General features: G+C 49.0%; 14 protein-coding genes across 14 annotated transcripts; 7 read left to right on the top strand and 7 right to left on the bottom strand.

The window, feature by feature from the left end:
* Positions 1-131: 131 nt before the first annotated feature.
* Positions 132-1,808, bottom strand: PGRI_077620 (putative carboxylesterase; the record flags this gene model as incomplete). The annotated part of the gene is made up of 2 exons (XM_040795476.1): positions 132-386; positions 447-1,808. The coding sequence occupies 2 exons, from the start codon at positions 1,806-1,808 to the stop codon at positions 132-134; spliced, it is 1,617 nt and encodes a 538-aa protein (XP_040653153.1).
* Positions 1,809-2,436: 628 nt separating this feature from the next.
* PGRI_077610 (SET domain-containing protein) lies at positions 2,437-4,515 on the bottom strand (the record flags this gene model as incomplete). Its single annotated transcript, XM_040795475.1, has 2 exons — positions 2,437-4,341; positions 4,402-4,515. The coding sequence occupies 2 exons, from the start codon at positions 4,513-4,515 to the stop codon at positions 2,437-2,439; spliced, it is 2,019 nt and encodes a 672-aa protein (XP_040653152.1).
* A 1,253-nt stretch (positions 4,516-5,768) lies between these two features.
* Positions 5,769-6,379, top strand: PGRI_077600 (mitochondrial 54S ribosomal protein uL14m; the record flags this gene model as incomplete). Its single annotated transcript, XM_040795474.1, has 4 exons — positions 5,769-5,783; positions 5,839-5,923; positions 6,018-6,242; positions 6,309-6,379. 4 exons carry the CDS (start codon positions 5,769-5,771, stop codon positions 6,377-6,379), a joined length of 396 nt encoding a protein of 131 aa, XP_040653151.1.
* Positions 6,380-6,871: 492 nt separating this feature from the next.
* On the bottom strand, positions 6,872-7,368 carry PGRI_077590 (DNA-directed RNA polymerase II core subunit RPB9; the record flags this gene model as incomplete). The annotated part of the gene is made up of 2 exons (XM_040795473.1): positions 6,872-7,202; positions 7,289-7,368. The coding sequence occupies 2 exons, from the start codon at positions 7,366-7,368 to the stop codon at positions 6,872-6,874; spliced, it is 411 nt and encodes a 136-aa protein (XP_040653150.1).
* Positions 7,369-7,969: 601 nt separating this feature from the next.
* Positions 7,970-8,617, top strand: pin1 (peptidylprolyl isomerase ESS1; the record flags this gene model as incomplete). The annotated part of the gene is made up of 3 exons (XM_040795472.1): positions 7,970-7,972; positions 8,023-8,426; positions 8,479-8,617. The coding sequence occupies 3 exons, from the start codon at positions 7,970-7,972 to the stop codon at positions 8,615-8,617; spliced, it is 546 nt and encodes a 181-aa protein (XP_040653149.1).
* Positions 8,618-9,298: 681 nt separating this feature from the next.
* Positions 9,299-10,027, top strand: PGRI_077570 (uncharacterized protein; the record flags this gene model as incomplete). The annotated part of the gene is made up of 1 exon (XM_040795471.1): positions 9,299-10,027. The coding sequence occupies one exon, from the start codon at positions 9,299-9,301 to the stop codon at positions 10,025-10,027; it is 729 nt and encodes a 242-aa protein (XP_040653148.1).
* Positions 10,028-11,064: 1,037 nt separating this feature from the next.
* Positions 11,065-11,439, top strand: PGRI_077560 (uncharacterized protein; the record flags this gene model as incomplete). Its single annotated transcript, XM_040795470.1, has 1 exon — positions 11,065-11,439. One exon carries the CDS (start codon positions 11,065-11,067, stop codon positions 11,437-11,439), a length of 375 nt encoding a protein of 124 aa, XP_040653147.1.
* Positions 11,440-12,392: 953 nt separating this feature from the next.
* On the bottom strand, positions 12,393-15,215 carry PGRI_077550 (uncharacterized protein; the record flags this gene model as incomplete). Its single annotated transcript, XM_040795469.1, has 4 exons — positions 12,393-12,450; positions 12,505-12,668; positions 12,725-14,836; positions 14,907-15,215. 4 exons carry the CDS (start codon positions 15,213-15,215, stop codon positions 12,393-12,395), a joined length of 2,643 nt encoding a protein of 880 aa, XP_040653146.1.
* Positions 15,216-15,458: 243 nt separating this feature from the next.
* PGRI_077540 (nuclear cap-binding protein subunit CBC2) lies at positions 15,459-16,260 on the top strand (the record flags this gene model as incomplete). Its single annotated transcript, XM_040795468.1, has 5 exons — positions 15,459-15,524; positions 15,629-15,729; positions 15,786-15,830; positions 15,883-16,074; positions 16,131-16,260. 5 exons carry the CDS (start codon positions 15,459-15,461, stop codon positions 16,258-16,260), a joined length of 534 nt encoding a protein of 177 aa, XP_040653145.1.
* A 152-nt stretch (positions 16,261-16,412) lies between these two features.
* Positions 16,413-17,275, bottom strand: PGRI_077530 (pyridoxal 5'-phosphate synthase glutaminase subunit PdxT; the record flags this gene model as incomplete). The annotated part of the gene is made up of 2 exons (XM_040795467.1): positions 16,413-16,983; positions 17,043-17,275. The coding sequence occupies 2 exons, from the start codon at positions 17,273-17,275 to the stop codon at positions 16,413-16,415; spliced, it is 804 nt and encodes a 267-aa protein (XP_040653144.1).
* Positions 17,276-17,730: 455 nt separating this feature from the next.
* Positions 17,731-18,909, top strand: PGRI_077520 (4'-phosphopantetheinyl transferase family protein; the record flags this gene model as incomplete). Its single annotated transcript, XM_040795466.1, has 1 exon — positions 17,731-18,909. The coding sequence occupies one exon, from the start codon at positions 17,731-17,733 to the stop codon at positions 18,907-18,909; it is 1,179 nt and encodes a 392-aa protein (XP_040653143.1).
* Positions 18,910-19,710: 801 nt separating this feature from the next.
* On the bottom strand, positions 19,711-20,644 carry PGRI_077510 (1-acylglycerol-3-phosphate O-acyltransferase SLC1; the record flags this gene model as incomplete). The annotated part of the gene is made up of 2 exons (XM_040795465.1): positions 19,711-19,877; positions 19,933-20,644. 2 exons carry the CDS (start codon positions 20,642-20,644, stop codon positions 19,711-19,713), a joined length of 879 nt encoding a protein of 292 aa, XP_040653142.1.
* A 571-nt stretch (positions 20,645-21,215) lies between these two features.
* PGRI_077500 (anaphase promoting complex subunit bimA) lies at positions 21,216-23,806 on the bottom strand (the record flags this gene model as incomplete). The annotated part of the gene is made up of 4 exons (XM_040795464.1): positions 21,216-21,287; positions 21,352-23,192; positions 23,242-23,415; positions 23,470-23,806. The coding sequence occupies 4 exons, from the start codon at positions 23,804-23,806 to the stop codon at positions 21,216-21,218; spliced, it is 2,424 nt and encodes an 807-aa protein (XP_040653141.1).
* Positions 23,807-24,564: 758 nt separating this feature from the next.
* PGRI_077490 (SND2/TMEM208 family protein) lies at positions 24,565-25,129 on the top strand (the record flags this gene model as incomplete). Its single annotated transcript, XM_040795463.1, has 2 exons — positions 24,565-24,573; positions 24,623-25,129. The coding sequence occupies 2 exons, from the start codon at positions 24,565-24,567 to the stop codon at positions 25,127-25,129; spliced, it is 516 nt and encodes a 171-aa protein (XP_040653140.1).
* Between the last annotated feature and the right edge of the window lie 368 nt (positions 25,130-25,497).

Below are 25,497 nucleotides of genomic sequence, written 5' to 3'. Positions count from 1 at the left end.
GCAATAATCATTAGATATTTGAAATTATGTACGATACGCAATCATATATGATGAACCTAACTCTCCTCTTGTATAACGATGTCGAGTCCAATTCTATCAGAACTACCGTAAACACATTTCCATTCCACTTCTCACACAGGTATTTTTTTCCCCAGCTTTCGCCAGAAGTCGCACCGCCTCTTCAACTCGACCAGCTTCACATTCTCGAACCCATCATCCACAACAACAAACTCCTCGCCCGTATGCAGTTCTGGCACACCTAGCTGCGAATCATCCGTCACCTTGTGTGCATTCGGGTCTCCAGTCTGGAAGAAGCTCGCAAAGGCGCCAGCGTAGCCTTCATAAACAACAGGGTTAGTCTTTTGAGCAGCGTTGATCCTGTTCCACTATAATTATTCAAGTCAGCGTATGCCACCGAGACCAGGAAATTTCCGAGAAAAACAAACATAAATAGTATCACTCCCATGCGTCGCAGGGGAAATCGTATACTCCCCAAGATACCCTTTCTTTGTCGCAGCTGACGCAATCCAATAAGCCGGACAAGAAAGCACAACATCCCGATAAACCAAGCCAGCCCGCACATAGGAAGTATTATAATGATGCATAGTCTCCGTACTCCCCTCGGCGGGATAATAAAGAGATTCCACCTCACGAATCTTCTTGGCCGACAACCCAGGCACGAAACCGGAAAGCCATTGGTGGAAACTAGCAACGGAGGAATTAAATCCATTTACCAAAACAGCGCTGTCAAGACCCGACGGAACGAAGTTCTGGCCCTCGTGGCTGTTGTACATTCCCCAGACAAACTCTGTGTTCAGGGAGTCCCTGTTCACAGTGTCTGTAAGTGTCTCGACGAGGAAAGCCCCGTCTATCACAGGCGCCCAGGTGTAGGAGCTCGTTGTCCAACTGTGGCTTGCGCCGATGATCAGGCTTGCGTCGCGTATCTTCTGGACGTCCACGGATTTGAGACAGGCGAGTGTCTTGCCAGCGTTATTAGAGCTAGCACAGCCTGTTAGGTTCGCTAGTTGGGTGTATATTTCTTCTGCTTGGGGTGCATTGTATTTATAAGTCTTAGGCCAGAACGGCGAGCTGGCAAGGGCTTTGGAAAATAGTTTCGGCTGACCATGGCGGCCGTTTGCGAGGACTTGCGCGACTACTGAGCCGGCACCGGCCGACTGGCCCCATATTGTTACGTTGTGAGGGTTGCCACCGAAATGGTGAATGTGGCTCTGGACCCATTTTAAGACATATTGTTGATCTAATAGTCCCGGGTTTAGATCTGAGGTCGGCGAGTCCTTGATTGCCTTGCCAGGTAGGAAACCGAAGGCATTGACACGGTAGTTGGAGTAAATAACGATGTAGTCGTTGATGTTGCTGACATTGAGGACTGGGAATGAGGATGGTGGCATGGTAAATGCCGCGCTACCTTGAATGAAAGCTCCGCCGTAGAAGACTACTAGCACGGGTCTGCTAGTATGCTTAGCCAGATCCCATGGTCGTGAGAATAGACCCAAGTAGAGACAATCTTCGGTTCCGTTGACCGTACGCTGGGGGCACATGTCGAAGTCCTGGTTTGTGTCATAGAGGCCTCCAGTGATCTTAAGTGGTGGCTGAGGCGCACGAAAGCGGTTCTCTCCTGTTGGTGGTGCAGCAAATGGGATCTTGCGAAAATATGAGAGGTTGTAGGTGCTATCATATTGACCTTCGAAGGTTCCATAGTCGAGGCTAACCTGAGGGTTGTCCCATGCAGTGCTAGCTGTGACTCCGAGACCGAGGAGAAGGGTGACAATCAGATTTGGGAACCTCATCTTCGGGTCTTAGCGGCCTTCCGTTTCGTAGTTATTGTTCTATTCCTCTACTATGTTCAGCATGGTAGGCCCTAGGCCATATATAGCCTTTCTGCACGCAATAAGGAATCATCGCCCCCATCGACGAGATAAATCGCCTTCGGTAAAGGAGACCCCGAGCTTCTGTATGGTTCTTAAGCAATTTTGGTCATTGTCAAGCAGACACTCTTAGGTTTTGCTATGAGAGCAGCTCATTGGTGCAGTTATTGTTGATGTCCGGGGCAAAATGCGGGGGACTTTCTGCAGTGGTTGTCAATTCGGATTCGATCACCCCGATAGATCATAGAGAACGACAGATAGTCGGAAGATCCCCAAAACACTGAGTTATATTTATATTCGACATGTCCACAATTAATCTGTTAGAAAGTAGCTGTCAAGGGAGTCCCCATGCGAACAAAGCCCAAACACTGTGCCCTCCAGCTTCCAACCCTAAAATTGCATCCTTGCAAAAACATCCAAACTCCAATCCAATTCCCATGCGATATGATGCCAGTCCAAAGTATTATCACAAATGCCAATTCTGTTAAACCAAAACTCCGTCCTTGTCGTCTTGTCTCGTAGATCAAACAGAGCTCCAAGGCTGTGCTGTTTACATAGTCATACGAAGTTCTCTAGTGCGACGCCGACTTGCCCGAGCATCACGGCGAGACTCAGCTGCATCACTAGTCTCCGTTTCTGGGGTATTTGTGTCTGACAGTTCAGGGGTGGGGGTAATCCCAAAACTAACGCCACGGTCTCGGCGACAGATACGTGATTGTGCGTCGGGGGACAAAAACCGATGGATGGTCCGGTGATCCATTACCCGCTCTTCACCATCCGGACCTTTGTCTGTCGATGGCCACTGGTAGCCGTACAGCTTGGAATGTCGTTCGCAGCGCGGACATTCACGTCGAGTAAGATATGAGTTTGACTGGAGGAACCATGTATCACAGGTCTGGCACTCCACCCAGCGATCATACTTCTGGGCTAGCAATCGCGATGTCTTGGTATAGTCTCCAGGAACTCGGGCAACTTGTGATTCAGTCTCGACGGAGTCTACGATGAATCGCCTCTTGGTGCGAGGCTTTCGCGTCTTGGGCTTATCCACAATGGCACCATTGGTGTCGTCTAATTTTGTAGAAGTTGATAAGTCTGATAATCCTTCTTCGGGGTCAATGGTTATAGGGTGGGTCGTGACGGGCTGACCTTTAGTTGAGGCATCGGGATGTTCCTCACCGTTGAGTGATTTCGACTCAGACGGCTCCAATGTAGTTTCTTCTGTCTTGATCGCGGTTCCCATGTCATCCTCAGTTGTGGGGGTAGTTGACGTCGACGACCGGTGAGATTCATCGGCGGTGGAGTTTGGAGAGTCGCAGTCCGTAGGGATAGTAGAATTAGTACCATTTGTCCCATTTGGATCGCATTGGGCAGTCGCGCTTAGGTGCCCCGCCCCTGTGGCAATTGGAAGGGGGGTTGGTGAATCAGTTTGCGATGCCATTGCGGTTAGCTCTGTGATCTCTTTCTTCAGCTCGGACACGTGTGGTACAGCTTCAGTTAAAAGGGCGGTTGGAATCAGTAAAGTATCTGAGATGGGGGTGTTATCCGATCCGCGCGTTGGAGCAGATTCCCCAGCAAGTTCAGAAACCGAAATCTCTTCTCGCAACTTGGAAACTTGTCGTTGGAACTTTGCACGTTTGCGCGGAGTGGAGCAAGTCGGGGTAGAGGAGCTGCCGGCTTCATCCACATCTGAGCTGCGTCTACGCTTCCTAGCCACATTGCTCTCTTCAATTGGTGGAGCTTCAGAAACGGGGCTGGACTCTTTGCTGTTTGGCTCTGTGTCAATATGCGAAGACCAGCCATTCCGTACAGCGCGCTCGCAAGTATGACACAGACACTCGCAGTTATCAACGCCAAAGTAATCCTCTCCGTAGGAAACCGTGATCTCTTCTCCCTCGTGGATGTCTCGCGTGGCCATGACAGACATGCCCTCGTTACCCCTAGTTGTCAAGCTACCGTTGGCATCACAGTCATGATTGGCAAAACGAGCGGGACCCAGAAAGAACGATGGGGATTTGCGGCGACTCGACATCACAATGCTGAAGTCTTTGCGGGTCAGGCCGAGATCCAACTCTTCTTCATGGGTCATAGACACGAGAGTTCCACTCAGGTGTTTGATCTCCTCGCCCTTTTTAATGAACCTGCGAGCACAGATTGCAGCCTCATGTTGCGTTATGATGTATCGATTGGTCGTGGTGACCTCAAACGGACAGTCTGGAAGATACATCTGAATGTACTTGCGGAGGTGTCGGCGGAACCACTCCTTCTCTCGGGGGCTACGGAGGTTTGCCATGTATTTCTTTAAGCCTGCTATTTCCAGCAGCTTGCGTTCAGCCGTTGCGATATCCTTATCGACAATAACGTCGTGGAGAAGAATGCGCCCAATATCGTCATCGTGGATTCCGCGGGCAGGGCTATACTTGGTGCGGTTCTTGCGGGTAGTGGTCCAAAAATAGGCCTACCAATAGCAATTGTCAGTAGACAGATATTTGTGTTGTACTGCAGGCAAAGAACATACGTGATCCACCAGCGCATCGGTTGCGACATCGTCATAGCTGGCCAATTTAGCCAGTGTCAGGCGCTCGCGACGTTCTGCAGGAGGCGAGCTCTTTCGCACTCTCTTTGGGGGCATGATGGAAGTAGTAAGAAGCTGGTGACCGCTAGATCTTCAAGTGGGAGACAAGAGGCGGTCTCATAGGATGCAGAGTGGATGCAAACGTAGTTGGGAAACAGTGGAGTGGGAGGCGGAGGTCCGAGGGATGGGGTCGAAAAATGACTCGAGATGCAAGGTAAGAATTAAAATGAGTGACTGACAATCAACACAAGTAGCATTGTGATGTGATTGTCACCATTGAGGCTGTTCCAAGGAGAAAGAGGTCTCCTTCGCAGATGTTTTTAGGGGCGGAAACTCGGGAGTGGCAGCTGAGACCTTACCGGTTCTCTAATTTTACGCTTCCTTTCCCCTTAACCTGTTGTTTTTGCTCAACTAATTATTGCATATGAGATAATTGAGTATTGGTAGTTCAATTTTCCATTCCGTACGGGGTTTGTTGTGATTTAATTTTACGCGCCCAGCTCGCATACAATATGCACCGTGCGTCAAGCCTCCAATCCTTTCCCCATGCCGTATCACCGTGAACCTGTTAGAGTGGAACTACTGCAATTGCACCCAATCAAGACGATTACTGAGATCAAATGATCATCCTTTTCTGTCTTGCGCGTAATATATATTGATACTATCCCTCAATGGGTCTTTGCTGGCGGGATATTCGCAGCCAATGAAGAACCTGATGGATCCAAGTATGAACATGGGACACTCTCTTTCAGGTCCATTCTTATATTCCATGTACCCCAGAGGTATAGAGAAGCCAGTCTATCAGGCTAAGTGGGAACCCGACAAGAAAAAAGGGCTATATAGATCTAAATCCGGATATCTCTGAACTATATATTTTATTGACTTAGGGATGTTGTATGGATTGAGTCAGTGGATTCCCACATAAGATGTTACTCATACACCTAGAAAGACACACCCTGTGAATACTATGTAGTCTAACACAACCGAGCACAATGGGCACATAAAAATGATCAGAATATATTATGAACAAGCGGTGTTTGTTGCGCTTTCATACGTATCATGGGTAACATGGCCAATTAGATAGCTAGAAAGACAGGCTTTCGGAAATAAAGAAACAAATTAATCTAAGATTTTAGTTGAACAACTGCAAGAAACTCAATTCCCTAAGAATCTAACTTGAAGTCCCATTAGACATTGTATAGAAAGGCATATATATACCCGGAAGAACATATTTTCCGGGAAACCTCCCTCCGGGGCCGCGAGAACAAATTGCGGACAAGGAATATCTCCAGACCAAGTACCAGAACACAATGATTCAATTAAAGGTGCGCAAGTGGTGATTCTCACTGACTCAAAAAATACTGACACCCACTCCGCCAGACACTATTAAATTGTATTGACAATTCCGGCGCCTCGATCGTCGAGTGCGTGAACGTCTTGAAGAAGAAGCGGCCCGCGACAATCGGTTAGTCTCCACGGCCCTCGAACCCAACATATAATATGCAACACACAAATACAGGAATTGTGAACCCAAGCTGACATTCTGATTGGTTATCTAGGTGACCGGATAGTCGTCGTTGTCCAGAAGCAGCGATCTGCAGGCTCCGAAGCCACTACCGCCGCTGCGCTCGCCAGTAAGGTCCGCCGTGGTGATATTCGTCATGCCGTCGTTGTTCGTGTGAAGAAGGAGTTGCAGCGCCCTGATGGGTCCCTTGTCCGGTTCGGTGATAATGCTTGTGTATTGGTCAACAAGTCCGGAGACCCTATTGGGACAAGAATGAATGGTAAGTGCTCTTCGGAGAGCCTTAGATGATGCCGTCTTCACGTTTTAGATACTGACATTTTCATAGGTGTGGTGGGACAGGAGCTACGAAACAAGAAGTGGTCAAAGATCTTGTCGTTGGCACCCATCCATGTTTAATATTCCATGTCTCTACATTCGTTGGGAAAGCGCTTGTTTCTTTGATTGGTTTCAATCCATATGTATTCTTAGTATTCCGTAAATAGCATCGGTCTCACCCCCGTTCCGAAATCTCCACGCATTCTCCCGTTCCTGCTCCGAAATAATTCGCCAAACTCCGATAATATCGCAAAAAAACCACAACATAAAATCAAGGGTATCGGAAATTTGAGACCGCGTTGCAGGAACGGGGCGAGATCACATGTAGACTTGACCGCATGCACAACAGACGTAATACAGTTTCTGAGTAAATAGAAGCACGAGTCAGCGCCTCGAATTATATTAGTCGGGGACAGGGGTCCATCGAAGGATTAGGTCTCACCATGCCGGTTTCGGCGGATCGTTGTTGTGACTGGAAAAAGACGGCTTCGGTTTCTCCGCAGCTTGGACAAAGCTTGTTCGCTCGTGGGAGCTGCAAATCATGGGGGGGTTAGCCTATGGATGCTCAGGAAGTTACAGAGCGGGGTCAGAGGCCCGGGGCTCGACTTCAGAGGACTCCAGGCTGTCACCCACAGGCGGCGCATGCTCGAGGAGACCCTCGTTGACGATGTGGCCGCAGATTTGGCAGGTGAGGATATCACCGCAAAGAGTACAAAACGCAGGATCACAAACCGTTGGATCAGAAGTCACATCCTGAGTAACACCGGCGGTGTCACCGACTTGGCTATGGAGGTGGTTTTGATAAACACAGTGAGAGGATGCGGGCTCGCCGACATGGCAGGTACGGCATGTAAACATCAACTGATTGTTGACTCGATCCTCCTTGGGGTACAGCAGGTTGGAGCTATCGGAGAAGTCAGCGAGATGTTCCGGAGTCAAGATATGCCCACGGCGATAGTTGTGAGCCATCGGACTCGGACAGAAACTTACCATTCACGGCAAAACTTGAAGTGGATTTGATCAGACGGCTTGGTGTCGCCACCAGCGGTAGAAGAAGGGGTGTCAGACATCCTGCAAAGATGGGTTTAAAACCGGTACGTCGAGGTGTCGTCGCGCGATGAGCTTCGAGATTATTGTGGGAACGGACCTCGGGAGACAGTGAGTTAAGGTGGAGACATACATTTTATCTTCAATTAACGATGATTGGAGAGGAATAGTTAGAGTCACGTGTGGGATCACGTGCGACCAGTATGGGAATGGGTTGAGTTGAAGAAGTTGAACTCCCGGCGACTCACCAAAGGGATGAGGTTTCACCCTAGGCAACAGCTTGTATTACTCACCTCGACCCTACCTAAACCTTGACAAGAACAATTCAAGGAATGTTTGATTTAAAATACATACTTCCAAGTTACACATAAATAATAAGTACATAGGTATTTATCTGCACCCCTGCATTTGTATGTGTTCTACGTACTCCAGGACTCTCTATACATTATGTAGTCAGCGGGAGAGCTAAAGCTTTGGTAATGTTTGTATAGTTTGCAACTTGTCACCTTCCCCCGCAGTTTCCGTTCACATACAAAGACGTTTTGATCGTTTACGATTTGGATATCGATCTGTACATTATTATTTACTCAAAAAATTCTCACCTTTTAGATCAAATCTTGGAAAATGGTAGGATCAAATCATCCTCAAAAGTTTGCATAGCTGACTCTTGGACCTAGGCTGACACAGGTCTTCCTACCGGTTGGGAAGTTCGCCATTCTAACTCTAAGAATCTCCCATACTACTTCAACCCTTCTACAAAAGAGTCTCGCTGGGAGCCACCTGCGGAAACCGATACCGAAAAACTCAAAGTCTACATGGCGCAAAACCACACCCCCGCTGCTGCTCGCCCTGACGCCTCTGGCGAGGGCGAGGGTAAGATCCGCTGCAGCCATTTGCTCGTTAAGCATCGCGATAGCCGCCGTCCCAGTAGCTGGAAGGAGGCCGATATCACTCGCACAAAGGAGGAGGCTATTGAGATTCTCAAGGGCCACGAACAGCGCATTCAATCCGGAGAGACCACACTTGGTGACCTGGCAGTCGCGGAATCTGACTGCAGCAGTGCCCGGAAGAAGGGCGATTTGTGAGTTTTTCTCGATGACCTACGTGCAGTATGCTTTGCTAACTCCTGGAAGGGGCTTCTTCGGCCGCGGCGAGATGCAGAAGGAGTTTGAAGACGCCGCTTTTGGCCTACAGCCTGGCCAAGTCAGCAGCATCATTGAGACAGCATCCGGAGTTCATCTCATTGAACGGTATGTTGATTTCTCGAAGTGAGGTTATCTATGGCTAATCTCAGATCCCTGTCTTCAGTGTCCAATAATCGCTTTTACCCATATCTTGGTTAATTCCGCGAAAAATTCCGATCGCAACAATGCTTTGCAGACCCTGGTTTCACGTCTTGGAATAATCTTCAAAGAAATAAACTACAATGAATGAAATGCCATCTTTGTTCTCTTCTGACTCAGAGTGTCTTGTCTTAGGTAGGAACAATCGAATAGCGGGAACCTGCGACAGCCTTTCATAGAAAGATGCCAATATGCACTTTGAAGATGAAGTCTCAGAATGCCTAGATTTTACGAACGAAAATTTCGACATACAGGACTTGAACCTTCTCGTTTGGATACAACATGGAAAGGATCTGATATCAAACCTATGTAACCAATTCTAAATAGACTCTGCCTTAGGCTAATAACAACGCGTTTAGGCTTAGTAGATGAATTGTAAGGTTCTACTAGAATAGTAAAATAAGCCGCGAGATTACCATGCCGTCGAGGTCATATGTGAAAGGGCATTGAGCGCAAAACATTACTATTACGGTCGAGACATTTCTCCCAGTTCCTCTACATTTATTCTCCCATCTTTCCTCTCTTTCTTTTCCATCCACAAATCTCGCTTTACCACTTCTTTCCCACATATCCTTCTTTCCCACATACTCTTCTCATACACCCATTAACAATGAGCGGTGTCACCCTTAAACTCCGCCAACGGCGGTCCATGATGCGCCTTCTTCACGAAGGCCGTTCGATTCTCGAGTACAACTTCGAGCCAAATGCCTTCACCATCCCCCAGTGGATCCTAGTTCCCCCAGAGGTGCGCTGTGCAATGAAAGACCTCCAGTGCAGAGCTATGGAAGCCATCTGTGGCATGAAGCACCTCATGGTGTCCCGCAACGAACGATACTTCAAGTTGTGCCCCCAAAACACAGGATCTATTACCTACCGACTCCACCACTCCTCCATGGAACGTCTTCTCCAATGGAAAGAGGATTGGAAACTCGCCGACCCGACTCTTGCAGCCGCCGCCAAAATCCCCCGTGACTCCCTCCAGTTCTGTGTCGACTCAATCGCCTACGGAAAGTTCACCTATGACTACACCCACAAGATCGACCACTACATGTCCGGTGAATTCCAGAACTGGCGTCAGTTTCGCACTGAGATCGGACACCTTGCCTATCGTCTCATGAGCCACAAGCCGCATGACTATGAGGAATGGCGTATCTGGTGGGAAGGCAAATTCGCTGAAGATATGTGGAAGTGGGAGGTTTGCCTTGAGGGTCTGATCCTGCCTACTTGGGAGGAGATCATCGATGACGTTTATCTGATGATCCACGATCGAGTCGAGGATGCCCAGTCTCTGGCCGACTCGTTCTACATCAGCAACCCGGTGTTGGCTTCGGCCATATAACTTGCCTCTCTGCACACCTGCATTCGATTACGGCAATTATGATTTGATAGATATGACGACAATTACGACAGCAATGTGAATTGGGATTTGGGTCTGGTTTCGGTGCCGGTACTGAGCGACCTGATGGGAATGACATATGGGAATAACTGGAGTTATGATCTTGAATTTATTTTCGATTCTGTTCCTTCTGAAATGCAGCGAACTTGAAAGTATGTATTCTACGACCGATTATGATACTTCAGAGCGAATTTAATTTGACACGAATGGTCGAACTATATGCATTATGGTCTTGGCGCTACAGCACACTTGCTTCCTGGTCTTCTATTACTTGGGGGCATTAGGGGAAGCTTTTCAACACATATGCATCCATCAGCTGATATTCAATTGCATAATGAAAGGAAAGTCAGAAATTGATTTCCATCAATGATCACGTGTGTATTTGAACCCTACATATCGATCGATAGGAGCCGCCCTGGAGGAGAACAAAGTTAGCTACTGCTAGCCACTTAGCTACCTTGTCATTGTTTGTCATTGTTTGTCTCTGCAAAAACAGGCACGACAAAGAAATAAGACAAAGAAATCTAACCAAGTCAAACAGATAAACAAAGAAACCCACGCCAGAGAGCCATCAAGCCTGAACGTACACATGGTCTTTGTGCAAAACTTGTCAGTCAAAGCTCTCTTCTATGGCTATATAGCTGAATGAAACTTGCGTGTGAGACTATAAGATATAGGTCTCTCGACTCTACTCTCCGCTAAAGCCTACCCAATATCAACCAAGGTATCAACCCAACTGAATCTAAGATACTCCATCCACCAAGATGTGCATCTACTGGATATGCAAGTACACACTATGCGGCTGTATATGGGACATGGATCCATCGAAATGTGCAGACAAGGGGCTTTGCTGGGGTCCAAGAATGATAACCGTCGAATCTCACACAGCGACATGCGGAGACTGTTGGGCGAGAGGGGACCACCGGGTCTACGAACAACAAACATGCAACGAAGCCGACAGAGAAGGAGAACAATCCGAAATGGCGACATTGGATTGCGGAACTGATGCAGATGGGAGTGACAATGGCTCTGACGAGAAAGAGGGCTATTTTTCAGCCGAAGAGTTCCTGTCGCCATCTCCATACTTGCGACCTGCGACCCCGCAACTATACTATGAGCAACATCCGGCATGGTGGCCTGTGTCTGATGATAACAATTTCGATTTGACTAGGACTTGCGACCCGGTGGATCCTGTGTCGATGAGGAGGGACTATCGAGCAAGGCGCCCAAAGACAACACCATCCCAGTACTCGTCGGATGATACGGATTCTTTTGTTTCTTGTGAAGAGTACCTCGATGAAGAAAACCCTGATGATAAAGATTACTGTTCACGGAACGGAGAATATGATCTCTAGTATAGTATTGTGGGTTCCCATGAAGGCGTGAAGGCCTGATCAAAAGTCAGAGGACTGGACATCAATGATATCCAAAAACGATGGTGCTTGATGTTCAGCTTCCCGACGAGGCTTGGCCCTTTGCCGTCGACACTGTCATCTACACGAACAATCATTTGTCAACCCGAAGACAAAGACCTCTCCATTGACTCAGAGAGTCAAGCTCTACAATCGAGAGCAAGAGCCCCCGTTAAACGCCCTCGACCATGGAGATCAACCGTTTATAGTTGAGAAGACTATCGTCTATCTATACGATCTCCGTCTCCTTTCCTCTCCCCTGAACCTTATGAGCTTCCCCTATCCCCCCGGTCTCGACAGCAGGCCGCCTACTTTTCGTTCTCTCTACAGAGGACCTTCCTGCTACCAACGTCTTAGCAATACCAGTGCTCAAGAGTGGCTTGATCAAGAGAGTGATACTCATTCTGAAACTGAGGCCCCTCCTCACTCAGCCGCAGTTCTCGTATCATAGTGGGAGAGATGGAGGGTGGAGTGGAATATATTATCAAATGTGTTAATATCTTGTAGACTACACCGTTTTTCTAAAAAAAAAACATTTCGTTTTAGTGCAATTCATCTATCATTTCAGGATCATTCAAATACTAGCGTCGGATAACTATTGTGTAGACGGGGATAGGATGAAGAGGGGTGGACACATGAAAGAGGCAGCCCTCTGAGGCTGTCTAAATCTACTACTAGTGGGAGGATGAATGGAGATATAAACCAAAACTGACATGTCGTAACAAGGATTAATGGCTTTATAATTTTGGCTAGATCTTGAATAAGACAGGACAGGTGGTCTAGGGCTTAAAGTCAAAAATTGAAACAGTGGCCCATCTCATGAACCTGATGGATTGATGCGTAATAACATACATGCGGAAAACAAGATCCTCCGACAACATGCAGAGCTAGACACTTCACAGACTCGTGTTCAGTCGTTCCAAACGTGAGGTAATCGCGTCAATAACAGCGGACCTGGATGAAGGTTAGTCATTGATCCATTGATAGATAAATGTAGAGTGAACTCACTCTCGTTCGACCATCCTCATCGCATCTGCAACCTTGGCCCGTTGCAGTCGTTGGGGCACCTTAGGCTGGCCCCCAGGAGATGACGGGGCTCCAAGTTCCGGGGAAGGCATTTTGGCTGTGACAGACTTGGTTTGGGCCATAAGGTCCAGAGCAAGGCGCTTGACCTAGATAATATGTGAGCATTTCGAACTGGGGCGATGCAAGAAACAAAAAAACTTACAGTCTCCAACCGTGACATCAATGGTTGATCCTCCTCTTGGTCTTCGCCCTGCTGCAGGGATGCAGACAATGCCTTCACCTCGGTTATCCAAGCTTTCTCCCTTTCACTCAGAGGGCGACCTCCAGAATTTAGAACCTTCGTGCGTAGTGCCTCATATCGTCGGTTCAGTTCACTTTGCCTATCCTGGGCGGCTTGCAATCTCTTATCTAGCGCATCGCCATTTCGGACCCCCTCCTTGCGATGTCCATCTTCCCCAATCTCACTCGTGACACCCTTGACACGCTCTGCAACATCCGCAAGCTGCTTCAATTGGTCCTGCATCTCGCCCTGCAGTCGCTCACAGCGGCGGAACAAATCTGAAGCAGCGCGTTCAAGAGCATTTGTATGAGCAGATAGCACGCGATGGGCAGTGGCCACAAGGTCCAACGTCGCAGGAGATAGACGCACTTGCTCTTTGAGCGTGTGGCGTTGACGGTGTGGGATGTGCTTCTCGACGAAAGAATCCAGCGGAGAGTTGGCGTAGAAAATGGCGGGAACTTGATATGGGGCCCGACTCGGGGGCAAAATAGGCAAGCTTGGCGCTGGCGCCCTGGCATCATATAGCGATTTGTCTAGTGCGACGGACAGGGAATCTTCCGGCGTATCCATTACAACTGCATAAGGGTTAGATGGATGATAGGTGAGGAGCAAGTAGCCAAGGTCGACGTCATAGAAAACAAGAGACGTGGTCAGGTGCTCATTCTGCACGGTGATATCGGCATCTGAAATCTGCAAAATTCTTTCTCGGTTGGTTACATTACCGTCACAGAGAACTTGGAGACGGAAAGCGGAACCTGCAGTGTCTTCGGTTTGCAATTCAGCTTCCAGTCTCTGTACCCAGCCGGATAGAGACAGGAAAACCACGTTCGTGGCAGTTGTAACAAAGAACGAGTATCGAGAATGGACATCCTTAGTGAAAGTAGGCCATGTACTTGTTCCCTCTCCACCCTTGATTGTATCCAGTGACTCAACCAAGACCAATTCAGTCGGCTCTGAAAGAGGAGTTCGGAACGCGTTCTTTTTAGCTTTGGGTAGCCATTGTCCTTCAACGCCATCGAGCTCTAGGCAAATGTGGACTCGGCCATTCCCACTCGTAAGAGAGAGAACCGTTGCCGAAAGTCGCTCTTGGTCTCCGGCTTCCGCGGCTAATTCTTCTTCCTCGCCCATCATGAGTTCCTCAACATTTAGACTGGCAGCAATGACAAGAAGATCGCAGAGATCCAAATCATCAAGCTCATCGCCACTGTCAAAGCGGAAAGGCCCTTGTAATCTTGGAATGGCGCTAGGATTGGCCGGGCGAGTAAACACATCTGCGCCTTGAATTGTTTCGGATCCAGAACGCACATCCAGAGGCTCTTGTTCATCAAGTTCGGACAGCCAGTCGTACTGCTGCCGGCAGGCAATCAGTTCCTCCTCGGATTCCTCAGGTTCCTGTTCCAGAGCACCAAGTTTCGGAATAATGGCAGCAGAGAGAGAAGGAATGGTCGTAGAAGGGGCTTGCCACTTCGAAGGTAGGAGAGGACAAAGCGCATATAGATCGCCGGGTCTCATCGCTACCCACAGGGTCATAGGTGCCCATGCATCTTCTTTTTCGCTCCCATTGCCAGCGAAACAGGCCGACGCAACCTCCATGTCAATGACATCAGCAGAGAATCCCTTACTTTTGCCAAAACCAGAAGGCGTGAAATCCTGGTCGGATGACGTCCCATCAACAAGCTTCTTTAGATCGATTGCTAGGGTCGGCTGATCAAAGGACCAGTGGTTATTCCGGTCCAACTCCCACACGCGCACCGCAGCATCAGCTGTGATTGTAACAATACACCCCCCTAGATTAGTGTGCAATCCCAGTGGATGCCATAGCGCGGAGACCACCGGAGCCTCAGGAATAACATGGGTCGTCGGTCCCAACTGATATGTCTTCAGCCGGATAGAGTCACAGTCGGAGGATGAAAGGTGTGAAGAATCGGGGAGAACGGAGATATGAACGGTGTGCTCAGTGACGATGGCAAGGAAGGCGCCGTTCGGGGAGGGGATGATCTGTTTGATCAGTCCGTACACAGGCACTGCTAAAACCTGCGGAACCGTTAGTCGCAATTCAATTCAACACAAATTTAGTTTGATCAGGTGTACTAGGTGTTCATACCCTGTAGGCAGGAGGCTGAGTGTGGTCGGTGTGCTCTTCCGCTTGACCAGCAGGTCCCTTCTTCTGCTTAATCTCTTGTTGCCATTGGTCTTTGAGTCGGGTAAGGTTTGACCACCGTATCTCATTGTCCACAACGGCGAACACCTCATTTCCTCTCTTAGCAATCGTTCGCGTAGCTCCGTTGTTCACAAGCTTGGGTCTAGTTTGCAGGTCCTCCGCTGGAGTTTGGGCTGAACTGCTAGAAAGGAACTTTGCGCCAGGCGAAGGCCGGCACAGCCAGGCAGGCGCATAACTGTTGACTTTCGGCATTGAGGATGTTTCGTAAATTGTGTATAATCAAAAGGTGTTGATAGTTTCAGACCATCCTGGGACGGTCGGAAATAGCAGATGAGTTACGCGGGTGAAAAAAACAAAGTTGGCGAAAGCAAAGTTGTTGATGCGGAGTGGAATTCTTGGGCGCCAAGATCTTTCGAAGAGCTCCGAGCTGCTTTGCTTCCCCAACTACCGTCCGCCAACCACGCAGTCCAAGTTCAACATTCGTACCAATTCACTATGAGTTTGTTGGCTGTAAATACAGTCGACCGACTGGATCGACCTAGCGCATACTATGTTAGCAAAGTGAGTACTCGCCCTGGACTGTCCTTCACCAAGCTGTGTGCAACTAGTCCAGTCGCAACCAACCCAGTCCGAGTGGGCTATAGAGGCTGAACAACCATACACAGAACAAGCGACGCAGATTCAACGACCGGGATGAAGATGAACAGCAGCAGGAGAAACCGGACGACAAATTGAAAAATGCGACAACCCTCTACGTGGGAAATCTGTATGCAAGCAGCATGCAATAACCTAGACCCAGTTTCCGTTACTGACCAATTCAAGCTCCTTTTATACCACCGAGGAACAAATCCACGAGCTCTTTGCCAAGTGAGAATGCGCCCTTGGTTCCCTTCGAATTAAGATTAACCTCGAATCCCAGGTGTGGTGAGATCAAGCGACTTGTAATGGGTCTCGACCGATTCAACAAAACACCTTGCGGCTTTTGCTTCGTCGAGTATTATACCCACCAGGATGCGCTGGACTGCTTGAAGTACATCGGAGGAACCAAGCTGGATGAGCGGATAATTCGGACAGACCTTGACCCTGGATTCGAGGAAGGACGGCAGTTCGGGTATGTATTTACTAATAGCGGCTACGGGCCAGTAATGGCTGACTTTCTCTCTACAGACGAGGCAAATCAGGCGGTCAAGTTCGGGATGAATACCGCGAAGAATACGATCCGGGCCGTGGTGGATATGGCCGCGCCTATGATGACCAGCGCCAGCGCGAGGAGGATGAATACGGCGCCGGCAGGTAGGTCAGGACATAATGAAAAAGTACTGGCTTGGCAAAGCAATGGCGTTACTTAATGGGAGGGTGAATCCAATTAGCAGAAACAGAAAATGTCTATTCGCCGAATACTCTATTCACAATTTTCTTTTTCCCCCATCGCCTTCTAATGCTAGTGAATTATTGCTTTAACTTGTCTCGTTTCCGCACTGCTGACTGAACTTCGTGCAACCACCAAGTGTGGATCCTTGCGTCGCCTGTCAGCTCCGGGTGGAAGCTGGTGCCGAATACATTGCCCTGTCGCACTGCAACGATGTCGCCAACTTCCTGGTCAGGATTGATGTTTCGACCTTCCGCGGCTTTTTGAGCTGCTGGCCCAACTAATGTTGCTAGCACCTCGACGTGCTCTGCTGTTGCTGCTTGCGCCACCGAATCCCGTGCTTGTCTGGATGGCGCCACGACAACATCGTCTTGTTGAATCTCTTCTGTTTGAATTCCCTCATGGTGAGGAAGAATCTTCTCGACGATAGGGGCCCGAATGAATACTGCTGGGAACGGAGGCGCGTCCCGACCCAGGAAGGGCAGATCCAACGGGCCTTGGAAGCTTTCCGTCTGTCGACCGAAGTGGTTTCGGTTCACTCGCACATCAAGACCACCAATTAGCTCTTGTCCGCCTTTCTTGGTCTTGTTAGCGGACTCTGCGAGCAAAATGAGCCCAGCGCATGTACCCCACGTTGGTTTGCGATCCACTCTGCGCACCCAAGGTATTAGATTGATCGGAATGATATGGGCTGACCGCAGTCAACTTACTTTACAAATTCCCGTAGTGGCTCGAGGAGATTTGACCTTGCTGCGACCAAAGACATGGTGGTACTCTCGCCTCCGGGCAATACTAGGCCATCGCATGTTGCTAGTTCTTGTGGCGTTCGTACTTCAATAAAGCGCCATTCCGATGATGGTGTTTTCTCGGCTGCTTTTTTCAAAAGTTGCACATGCTCGAAGAATGCGCCTTGTAGAGCCAGAACTCCAACGGTGATAGCCATTGTCTCTAAAGATAGGAATTGAGGACTGTCCTCGGAGTCTTGATATTGATGACTCGTTTGGCACGTGACTTTAACTTTCCGGCGGGGAACTTGGGTGTTGTCGCGTAATGACCTCTTATTGCTAGACAGCGACGTTAAGAACAATATGGGATAGTCGTACCTGATCCCATAGTTGGTTACTGTCTCCATGCACCGTAAGGTACGATCAAATCGTCATGTACATACTATGTAGTATCTTTCCATAATCTTACTTCCACGCACACACGATCGGCTTATCGACACGTGTTGATAGATAAGAACTCCGATAGGCGGGGCTAATATGGCTTCGATCTGACAAGGTGGGATGCGGAGCATGTAGGTATATATGAGACTATTAGACCTCGGTGTTTCTGGACTTGTGAGTAACTAACCGCAGGGTCTCCAGTAATGCATCCACTAACCAATATCAGACGAAAATGGATCTCACTGAGGTTGGATTGAACGACAGCTCCAAGGACCAGCCCACATTGGTCCGATGGTACATCGATGTCAGACGTTGGGAGGAAAACTATTTTGACCTTCCTTTTCTCGATACCTTAACTCAGTCTGATCAGGCAGCCGTTAAGAGGTACCATCAAACCTCGGACAAGCGCCTGTCCTTGGCCTCCCAGCTGCTGAAATATTACTACGTTCACCAAGCCACTGGCACTCCTTGGAATAGAATTGAGATTCAGCGTACTCCTATGCCTGAAAACCGCCCATTCTACGACTCAACCCTTGATTTCAACGTAAGCCATCAGGCTGGTCTCACTCTGTTCGCAGGCACACGTGCCGCAACAGCCCACTCAACTGGCGAATCCCAAGGTTTGCCTCGAGTGGGCATTGACATTGCATGTGTTGATGAACCCTCTCGTCGTCGCTCTAACCGTCCCCCGAAGACTCTTGCCGACCTGGCAAATTTCGTGGATGTCTTTACTGATGTTCTCTCACCCCGTGAGCTCGCGACCATCAAGAACCCCTACTTGACTCTTAAATTGGCGCGTAAGCTTGGGCTCAGTAAAAGCGACCCCAGCAGAGACAATGAGGAAGTTCTTGCTGCCTACGGCGTTCGGCTCTTCTACTCAATTTGGGCTCTTAAGGAGGCTTACTTGAAAATGACCGGAGACGGCCTGCTGGCCACTTGGATAAAGGATCTGGAGTTTACAAACGTCGTTCCCCCCGAACCAGTCGAGGAACTCGGGTCTCCTGTTTACTCTGTCCAAAATTGGGGCCGACCTTACTCCGATATCAAAATCTCCATAGGTGGCATTCCTAACTATTCTGTGCGCGTCCAACTCGTTAGCTTCGAGACCGACTATATTGTCGCCACGGCTGCCTCGGGCCCTAATATTGGAGCGGTTTCGCGGCAGGTGATCGTGGGTGACAGTGATCACCACCTGCCCGGGTGCATCACGACCCCAGACCCTGAGAATGAACATCAGAACGTCCGTGTTGCGCCCCTTGCCCTTCGCACAATCGGCGAGCAGGATCCGTGGCGAGTGAACTCGAAAATCAGCGACCCCTGGTTGCCCATGCAGGAGGTTGATATTGACATCGATATCCGGCCATGTGCTGAGGGCCGCTGCGAGCACACCCAGAACCTGCCAAGCTTTTGAGTGCCCTCTTCCCAGGATAAGACCAGTGACCATTCCCTGGAGCTACTTGCACGTTGCATCCCGTATTTCTTTCTGAGCGAGCTTTTCGGCGCATTGATTCCCCTTGGCATATTTCTGTGCATTGTTATGATTAACGAAATGAAAGAGCTCCTTTAATTCCATCCCTGCGCGTTTTATTCTGATTACTACATATATCCTTTTGTTCCAAGTAGAAGCAGTTGTAATTCTTCTTCTGGAAGGCTACCTAGTGCCGATGAGATGTACAATGACCTTTATGATGGATATTCACTTTTGATTTAACTACTGAAACGTCAGCTGCAAGGGCACTCTGCGAAGATAAAGTACAAGATGCGCGGTAACGGGTAAAAGAATCCAAGCCTATTTCTATTCTATGGACGAGTGTAGACCAAGTATATAAGAGTAAAAAAAGCAAGTATCCAACAGTAGCCGGGTCATGTCATGCGTTGCGCTAAGAATATATACATTTTAAATTCCAAAGGGGGAAGAGTTGGATCAAGAGTCAAAAGTCGGTCCAGAGGCAATGCCAATGTCTAGACTATTGTTGATATCCTGAGCAATGAAGGATGGTGTCGGATAGGTTCGACGTCTGGGACCTTCAAATTCTATTTCTTGGGTATCCAAGAAGTGGACAGAAATACACTGCGGTGAATGCAGTGCCGGATTGCTTGGTTAATTGTGGTGTCCAGGTTTGCTCTCTGCTGTTATGCACTCAAGTCAAAAAGAGGCATATGGTTAGTACTGAGCGCGGAGCTATGTGACAAAGCACAATTTATCTTGCACTTAGATTTCGACGGCGCTGGAGACGCCGTTGGTGCGAGCACCATCAACCTCATTCTTCTGCGCATGGGACATTGCTGCAAGGGTTTTCAACATTGAATCCCGCGTCGATTGGGTCAAGCTATCCACATCGCCCGATGTCAAATCCTGAGTCTGGATGGGAGGCAAGACTGTTTCAGAATTGTTAGCCATGCTCTACGATCAGTAACTTTTAGTATGACCAACCTTTGATTTTGATAGCCCCGGCGTTGAATCGCCAGGCACGAGGCGACAGAACGTGCGAATAGTTCTCCGTCACAATCGGCACGATCGGCACACCGGCCTTGACAGCAAGGTGGAAAGCACCCTTCTTGAAGGGTAGTAGGGTAGGCTCGTCGGAGTAACTGCGGGTACCCTCAGCGAAAATAAAGACGCTCTGGCGGTGATCGCGCATCTCGGCGGCCGCGCCATCGAAAGCCTTGAGGGCTGTCTCCCGGTTGGCACGGTCAATGAACACGGTCCGGGACAGAGACATGAACCAGCCCAGGAAAGGAATGTTCCGCAATGACTTCTTGGCAGTCACACTGCAGTATGGCGGGAAGACACAGCCAAGCATCAACACGTCGAGCTCAGTTTGGTGGTTACCAATGAAGACGGCTGGACGAGTGGAGAGGTATTCTTCGCCTTCAACAACCTCGAATGTGACACCGGTTGTAAATCGCATCAGCCACTTGAAGCTGCGGCCTGCTGCCCACTGTGAAACACGCCCGTATCCAACTAACCGCAGACAGATCGAGACGACCACTCCATACGCGGCAGAAACGAGGAGACAGCCATATGAGGCGAGACACCGGGCAAAGAAAGCGGCCCGGGGCACCTTTTGTCCGAGTGCAAAGAGGGAAACTGTCAACACCACGAAAGCGCTAACACCCGAAGTAATATAAGAGCCGAAGGACATGATGACGGTTGTTGGGGCGAGTCAAGAATAGCTGGGTAAACGCGGTCAGAGGACAGAAATTATACTTCCCAACAGGATACGTACCTTGTTCTTTGTTATGTAGACAACACCCAACCCACGACGGTAATACAAAGGAATTAAAAAAGAAAAGAGGAATAGCAGATCAAATCCAAGACTGAGCCATGCATGGCTTGTGGGGAAGGGCAAATCGGAGTAGAAACGTTGAATCGTTTTTCTGCCTTTAAGCCGACTTACCGCCTGGAAGATGCATATGACGATGTCACCAGGGCACTTGCGGGGACATGCATATTGTAGAATCAGCTATATTTTGAGGATGCAATACCAAGAATCAGTTTCCTTGAAAAAAATAATGGAATTATGCATGCATCATCCTCATTATGCATGTCCGAGGAAAATCGTTCAATTAATGTACAGAACACCATCGTATGCCAGATGTCTAAACCTGGAAAAGAAAACTCCCCAGTGATGCTGTGCAAAGAGGCCCTCAAACGCCAAGTTCATAAAGAGGGCCCCGTAGGAACCCAAGAGAAAGACCTGGAACATCACAGGTCTACGCTATGTCCTCATCCTCCATATCGTCGTCGTCCAACGACTCCATCGCGTCCTTGATGTACTGTGCAGCCTGTGCGGGATCACAGTCAGAAAGAACTCAAAAAGGGAACGGAACATTAATGATTAAGACCTACCTTTGGGTCCAGGTTCAAGGCCGCTGTGAAATGCTTGATAGCGTTGGCCTTGTCGTGGAGCATTTTGTACAGCTTTCCAAGAAGGTAGTGTACGTTTGCCTCATCCGGTGCCATGTCCTTTAGAACCTTCAATTCTGCCAAGGCAAACTTGTATTCACGCAGCTTCATCAGTACGCGCGCCTTCCGGAACTTCGCCAATACTGAGTTGGGGGCTAGTGCGGAGGCTCGACCATAGTGAACCAGGGCATCTTGGGGATTGTTCATTTTCTCCAATACCAGACCAATGCAGCAAATGAGCACTGCATTCGTCGGGTTGATACTGGCTGCATTGCGGAAATGCTGCTCAGCGAAGTCAAGCTTGCCCATCTTGTCATAGACAGTCCCCAGTCCGTACCAAGCATTATAATGTCGATTGTCGGCGTTGATGCCGTGGCGATAGGCCTCCAATGCCTTATCATATTCTTCATTGGCGACATATTCATGTCCCTGTAGCGTGAAAGCATATGCAAATCCAGGATCAATCATGGTCGCACGCTTGAAGCACTTGAGCGCTTGATCGTGATCCCGTTGGTGAGAGAAAGAGTTGCCAATAGCACACCATGCCTGAGGGGATAAACGATCCGCTTCGAGTAGCTGATGTGCCAAGTAAGCCAGTTCTACATCACTTTTCAGATGCCATAAGACAGTGGAGTATATCTCCATATCCTCGGTGCGAGAGGGCGCTAATTTCTGAACCCTGGAGAAATACTTGGCAGCTTCTGTGTAGCTTGCTTGTTCGAAATAGGTCCGTCCAAGTTGAGACAAAACCCAAGGGGTTTCACGCTGCCCCTGGGAGAGAGAATTGAAAGAGCTGATGGCCTCCGCGCACTTGTAACGACTCAATGAGAAGTATCCAGATGCAAGTTTATTGAAAAGTCCCAAAAGCCAATCCAATGCTTCGAGCTCTTTGGTTTTTTCGGCATTTTTGGGCATAGGAGGGACAGCAGGATGGGATTGTGACGAGCCAGTCCGATTATCTTTACCATCGTTGTCGGGTGTCTCCATGGGTTTTCGATTGCCACTCACAACACGCCCGACAGTGGGCGCACCTACCCGTCCTTTCGTAGGCCCTCCTCTCAACTTCTTCATTTCGCGACCATCCCTGCCGGTAAGCGTGCTGTTTGAAAGTTTGCTGGTTGTAGGTTTGATCTGGTTGAAAAGGCGAACGCTTCGGCGCTGGGGTGCACCTGGTTCAGTCGGTTGTGACGAAGGAGGGGGATGGGCAACTTGCCCAGAGACTGTGCGCTTGCGGTCGCCGAATCTGGATACAAGAGAGGGGTCTCTTTCTACTGGAGCAGTCGGCTGACTTTCTGGTTCGGTTCGTGTTTTGTGTCGAGGTCTGATGCCTGTTGGTCGCATTCGCGGTGGAGGTTGCCCGGTATGGTCAAGGCTCATAGTTTGGATTGTCCGCGTCTTTCGAGCAGGGGCTAATGGTGCTTCCCATCCAGCTTCTGGGTCAGTGACGCCATTCGCAATGCGGAAATCATCGGAGCCACTGCTCTGTGCGCCTGGGGTCTCCATTCCGTCGTGGAAGACAGGTTGTGCCAAAGTAGGAAAATTGGCAGAGCTCCCATTCAACTTTTCCCAAAGAGCAGAGCTCCCAAATGTGGCGTCAGTCTCGCCACGAGAGGCAGAGACCATAAAAGGGTCGGATTCAGGGTTACCAGGAGGTTGCACGGGAAAGTTACCTTCTTCGTAACACACATTGTCTGGCGCAGTAGCTGTTTCCTCCGGCGATGAAGATATTATTGCAAGAAGTTCTGGGCTGAGCTGGAAGATATTCGGGACACGAATATTGACACCTGAGATTGTGTTAGAAAAGGCCACCCCAAAAGAAGAAGCCGGGCATACCTGTTTCGCAAAGCCCTAGGAATGCATCCCACATGAAGGGGTTCAATTTTAGTGCCTCCACGTAGCAGTCAACTGCTTTGGTCAAATCTTTATGTGCGTGCCAAAGTTTTCCCTGCAGAGAATAAACAGCCGCAGCATCAGGCAGGTGCTGGCGCTGGGTTTCACTATGCTTATCTATAATGTAATAAGCGCTTGAATTTGAAGTTAGAGAAGTTTGACGGGGCTTACTCCAGTGGTTCTTGGAGACCCAGTGGGGTTTGCTGCGCTCCAGAGCTGTAACACCGTCCAAGTATTTTCCCAGGTCCAGGCAGGCCTGAGCGAAAACGTAGGCACAGCCGGCATGCAGACCGCGCGAGCCCGAAGCCTGGCTGCATTCGAACGCCGCCTTCACTTCCCCGTTATGTAGATGGCAAAGAGCGAGTAGGTATTGAGCTTCAAAGGATCGGGGTTCATAAGCGAGGAGGCGTGCAGCGAGAAAGAGCGCATTGCGGATTAGGTTATTGTCAAGTTGGTAATAAATGAGGTGCCTTAGCTGACTGGCAACATGCCCGGTGGACAAGGCCATGGTGAGGGGTCGGCAGCACGTTATGCGACAGCTCAAGGCAGGGAGGGGATTGTGTAGTGATTATCGAAGGTTGTGGTAATGATGCGATTGGGAGAGTGGGTTAGTCGGCGTTACTGTAACATCAGTGTCCGGCGCCTTTGTAATGTCCTCCAAGACGCGGGGAGAAAACGACGCGATCGAGTGAGTTGTTGCAGCGTGATCGAATGGTCCATCAACAGCTACTAGACATGGACAGCAGCAAGTCCAATGTCTTTGAATTTTCTTAGATGCAGGAGCTATCGACTGCTTTCGGTACGCAGGTGTGGAACAATGAGGAATGTAAACCCAAGCCGGAAATCGTAAGCGGATGAAAGATAGAAAGAAACGAATAGGGATTCCTCTGGTTACGTCATCTGCGGACGCAGGATCAGTCTCTCAGAATGTCAGGAACATTTCCAAAGAAGTAGAGGACTGTAAGATGTGCTCAAGATGAGACGAGCTTCGGTCGTTCTTTCTGTTATTTTGGTCTGAAGCGGCCTTTGTCATTTCTGCCGTTGTTGCTGGGCGGTGAGGGTAGTGGAGGGCAACAATCACCAGATGTGCTATAGCTGTCATGCATGTCCCCTCTCTTCTTCTTTTTCGGTTTAGCCTCGGATTCTCGTCACTTGCTTATCATTTGAAAAGGAGGAAAGCTTGGTCAATTCATCTGCAGCATTGTGTACCTGGAAAGGATCATCTTTAGCACCATATTGCAGATCACTTGGTGATCGCATTCAATCATGGCTCAGGTGAGTTAGCTCTGATCATTGTGCAGGGAGTTTTCTGACTGTATCCCAGAAAGCTGCTAAATCTCTGGCGACCCGCAATGGCGCAGTACTCAGCCGTACCCACCTTGTCTCTGCTGCATTGCACCTGCTCTTCCTCCTCCTGCACTTTGTCTTCCAGCGGCCGCGTTCGTTGAAGCCATATGTCTTCCTAGCTGTTCCAACTCTCGCCATTGAATACTACTTAGACCGGATGGGCCGGCCCCGCTACAATGAGGACGGCTCTCTGCGTTCCGCTGGCGAAGATCTCAACGCCACTGGCCTGACGGAGTATATGTGGGATGTGCTTTACTGGACTCAGGGATGCATTGTCGCTGTATGCCTCTTCAACGACCGGGCCTGGTGGTTGTGGGCTGTGATTCCATTGTATTCTGTGTATGCTGCCTATACCACGATAATGGGCGTGAAGAAGGGGTTTGCTGGAATGGGTGGTGGTGATGCTAGCCAAGAAGGCGATGCCCCAAAGAGCAAGACGCAGTTGAAGAAAGAAAAGAGAGGCTCCACTATGAAGTATCGGTGATTCTGCTGGAGTATGGAGGATATGTACAAAATGAGCTTATATAGAATGGGAGCTCTAAGGTCCTTCCTGTCTCTACTGGTTGCCAATCTCAAGCGCCCTTTTTGTTCTATATCTTTATCAGTTGGGGACCCTCGAGCTGAGTTCAAGCTACATAAAGGTTTGCCTACGTGTTTTGCAGGCCAAGCATTTGATACAGAACATTATTTCACTTTTCTCTCACAATTGAAAAACTTACATACAACTAGAAAATTCAATTCATTATGTACCGAACGTATATATATCACTTCAAAGCAAGCCTAGTATTTTGACCAGGAAGTGACTAGAGGAACGCAGAATGAGAAGATAGAAGCCGAAAAAAGCAAAACTGA

This window comes from Penicillium griseofulvum, assembly GCF_001561935.1.
Source record: "Penicillium griseofulvum strain PG3 chromosome Unknown contig_6, whole genome shotgun sequence".
Taxonomy (NCBI): Eukaryota; Fungi; Ascomycota; class Eurotiomycetes; order Eurotiales; family Aspergillaceae; genus Penicillium; species Penicillium griseofulvum.
This window is presented reverse-complemented; position numbering and strand designations above follow the sequence as displayed.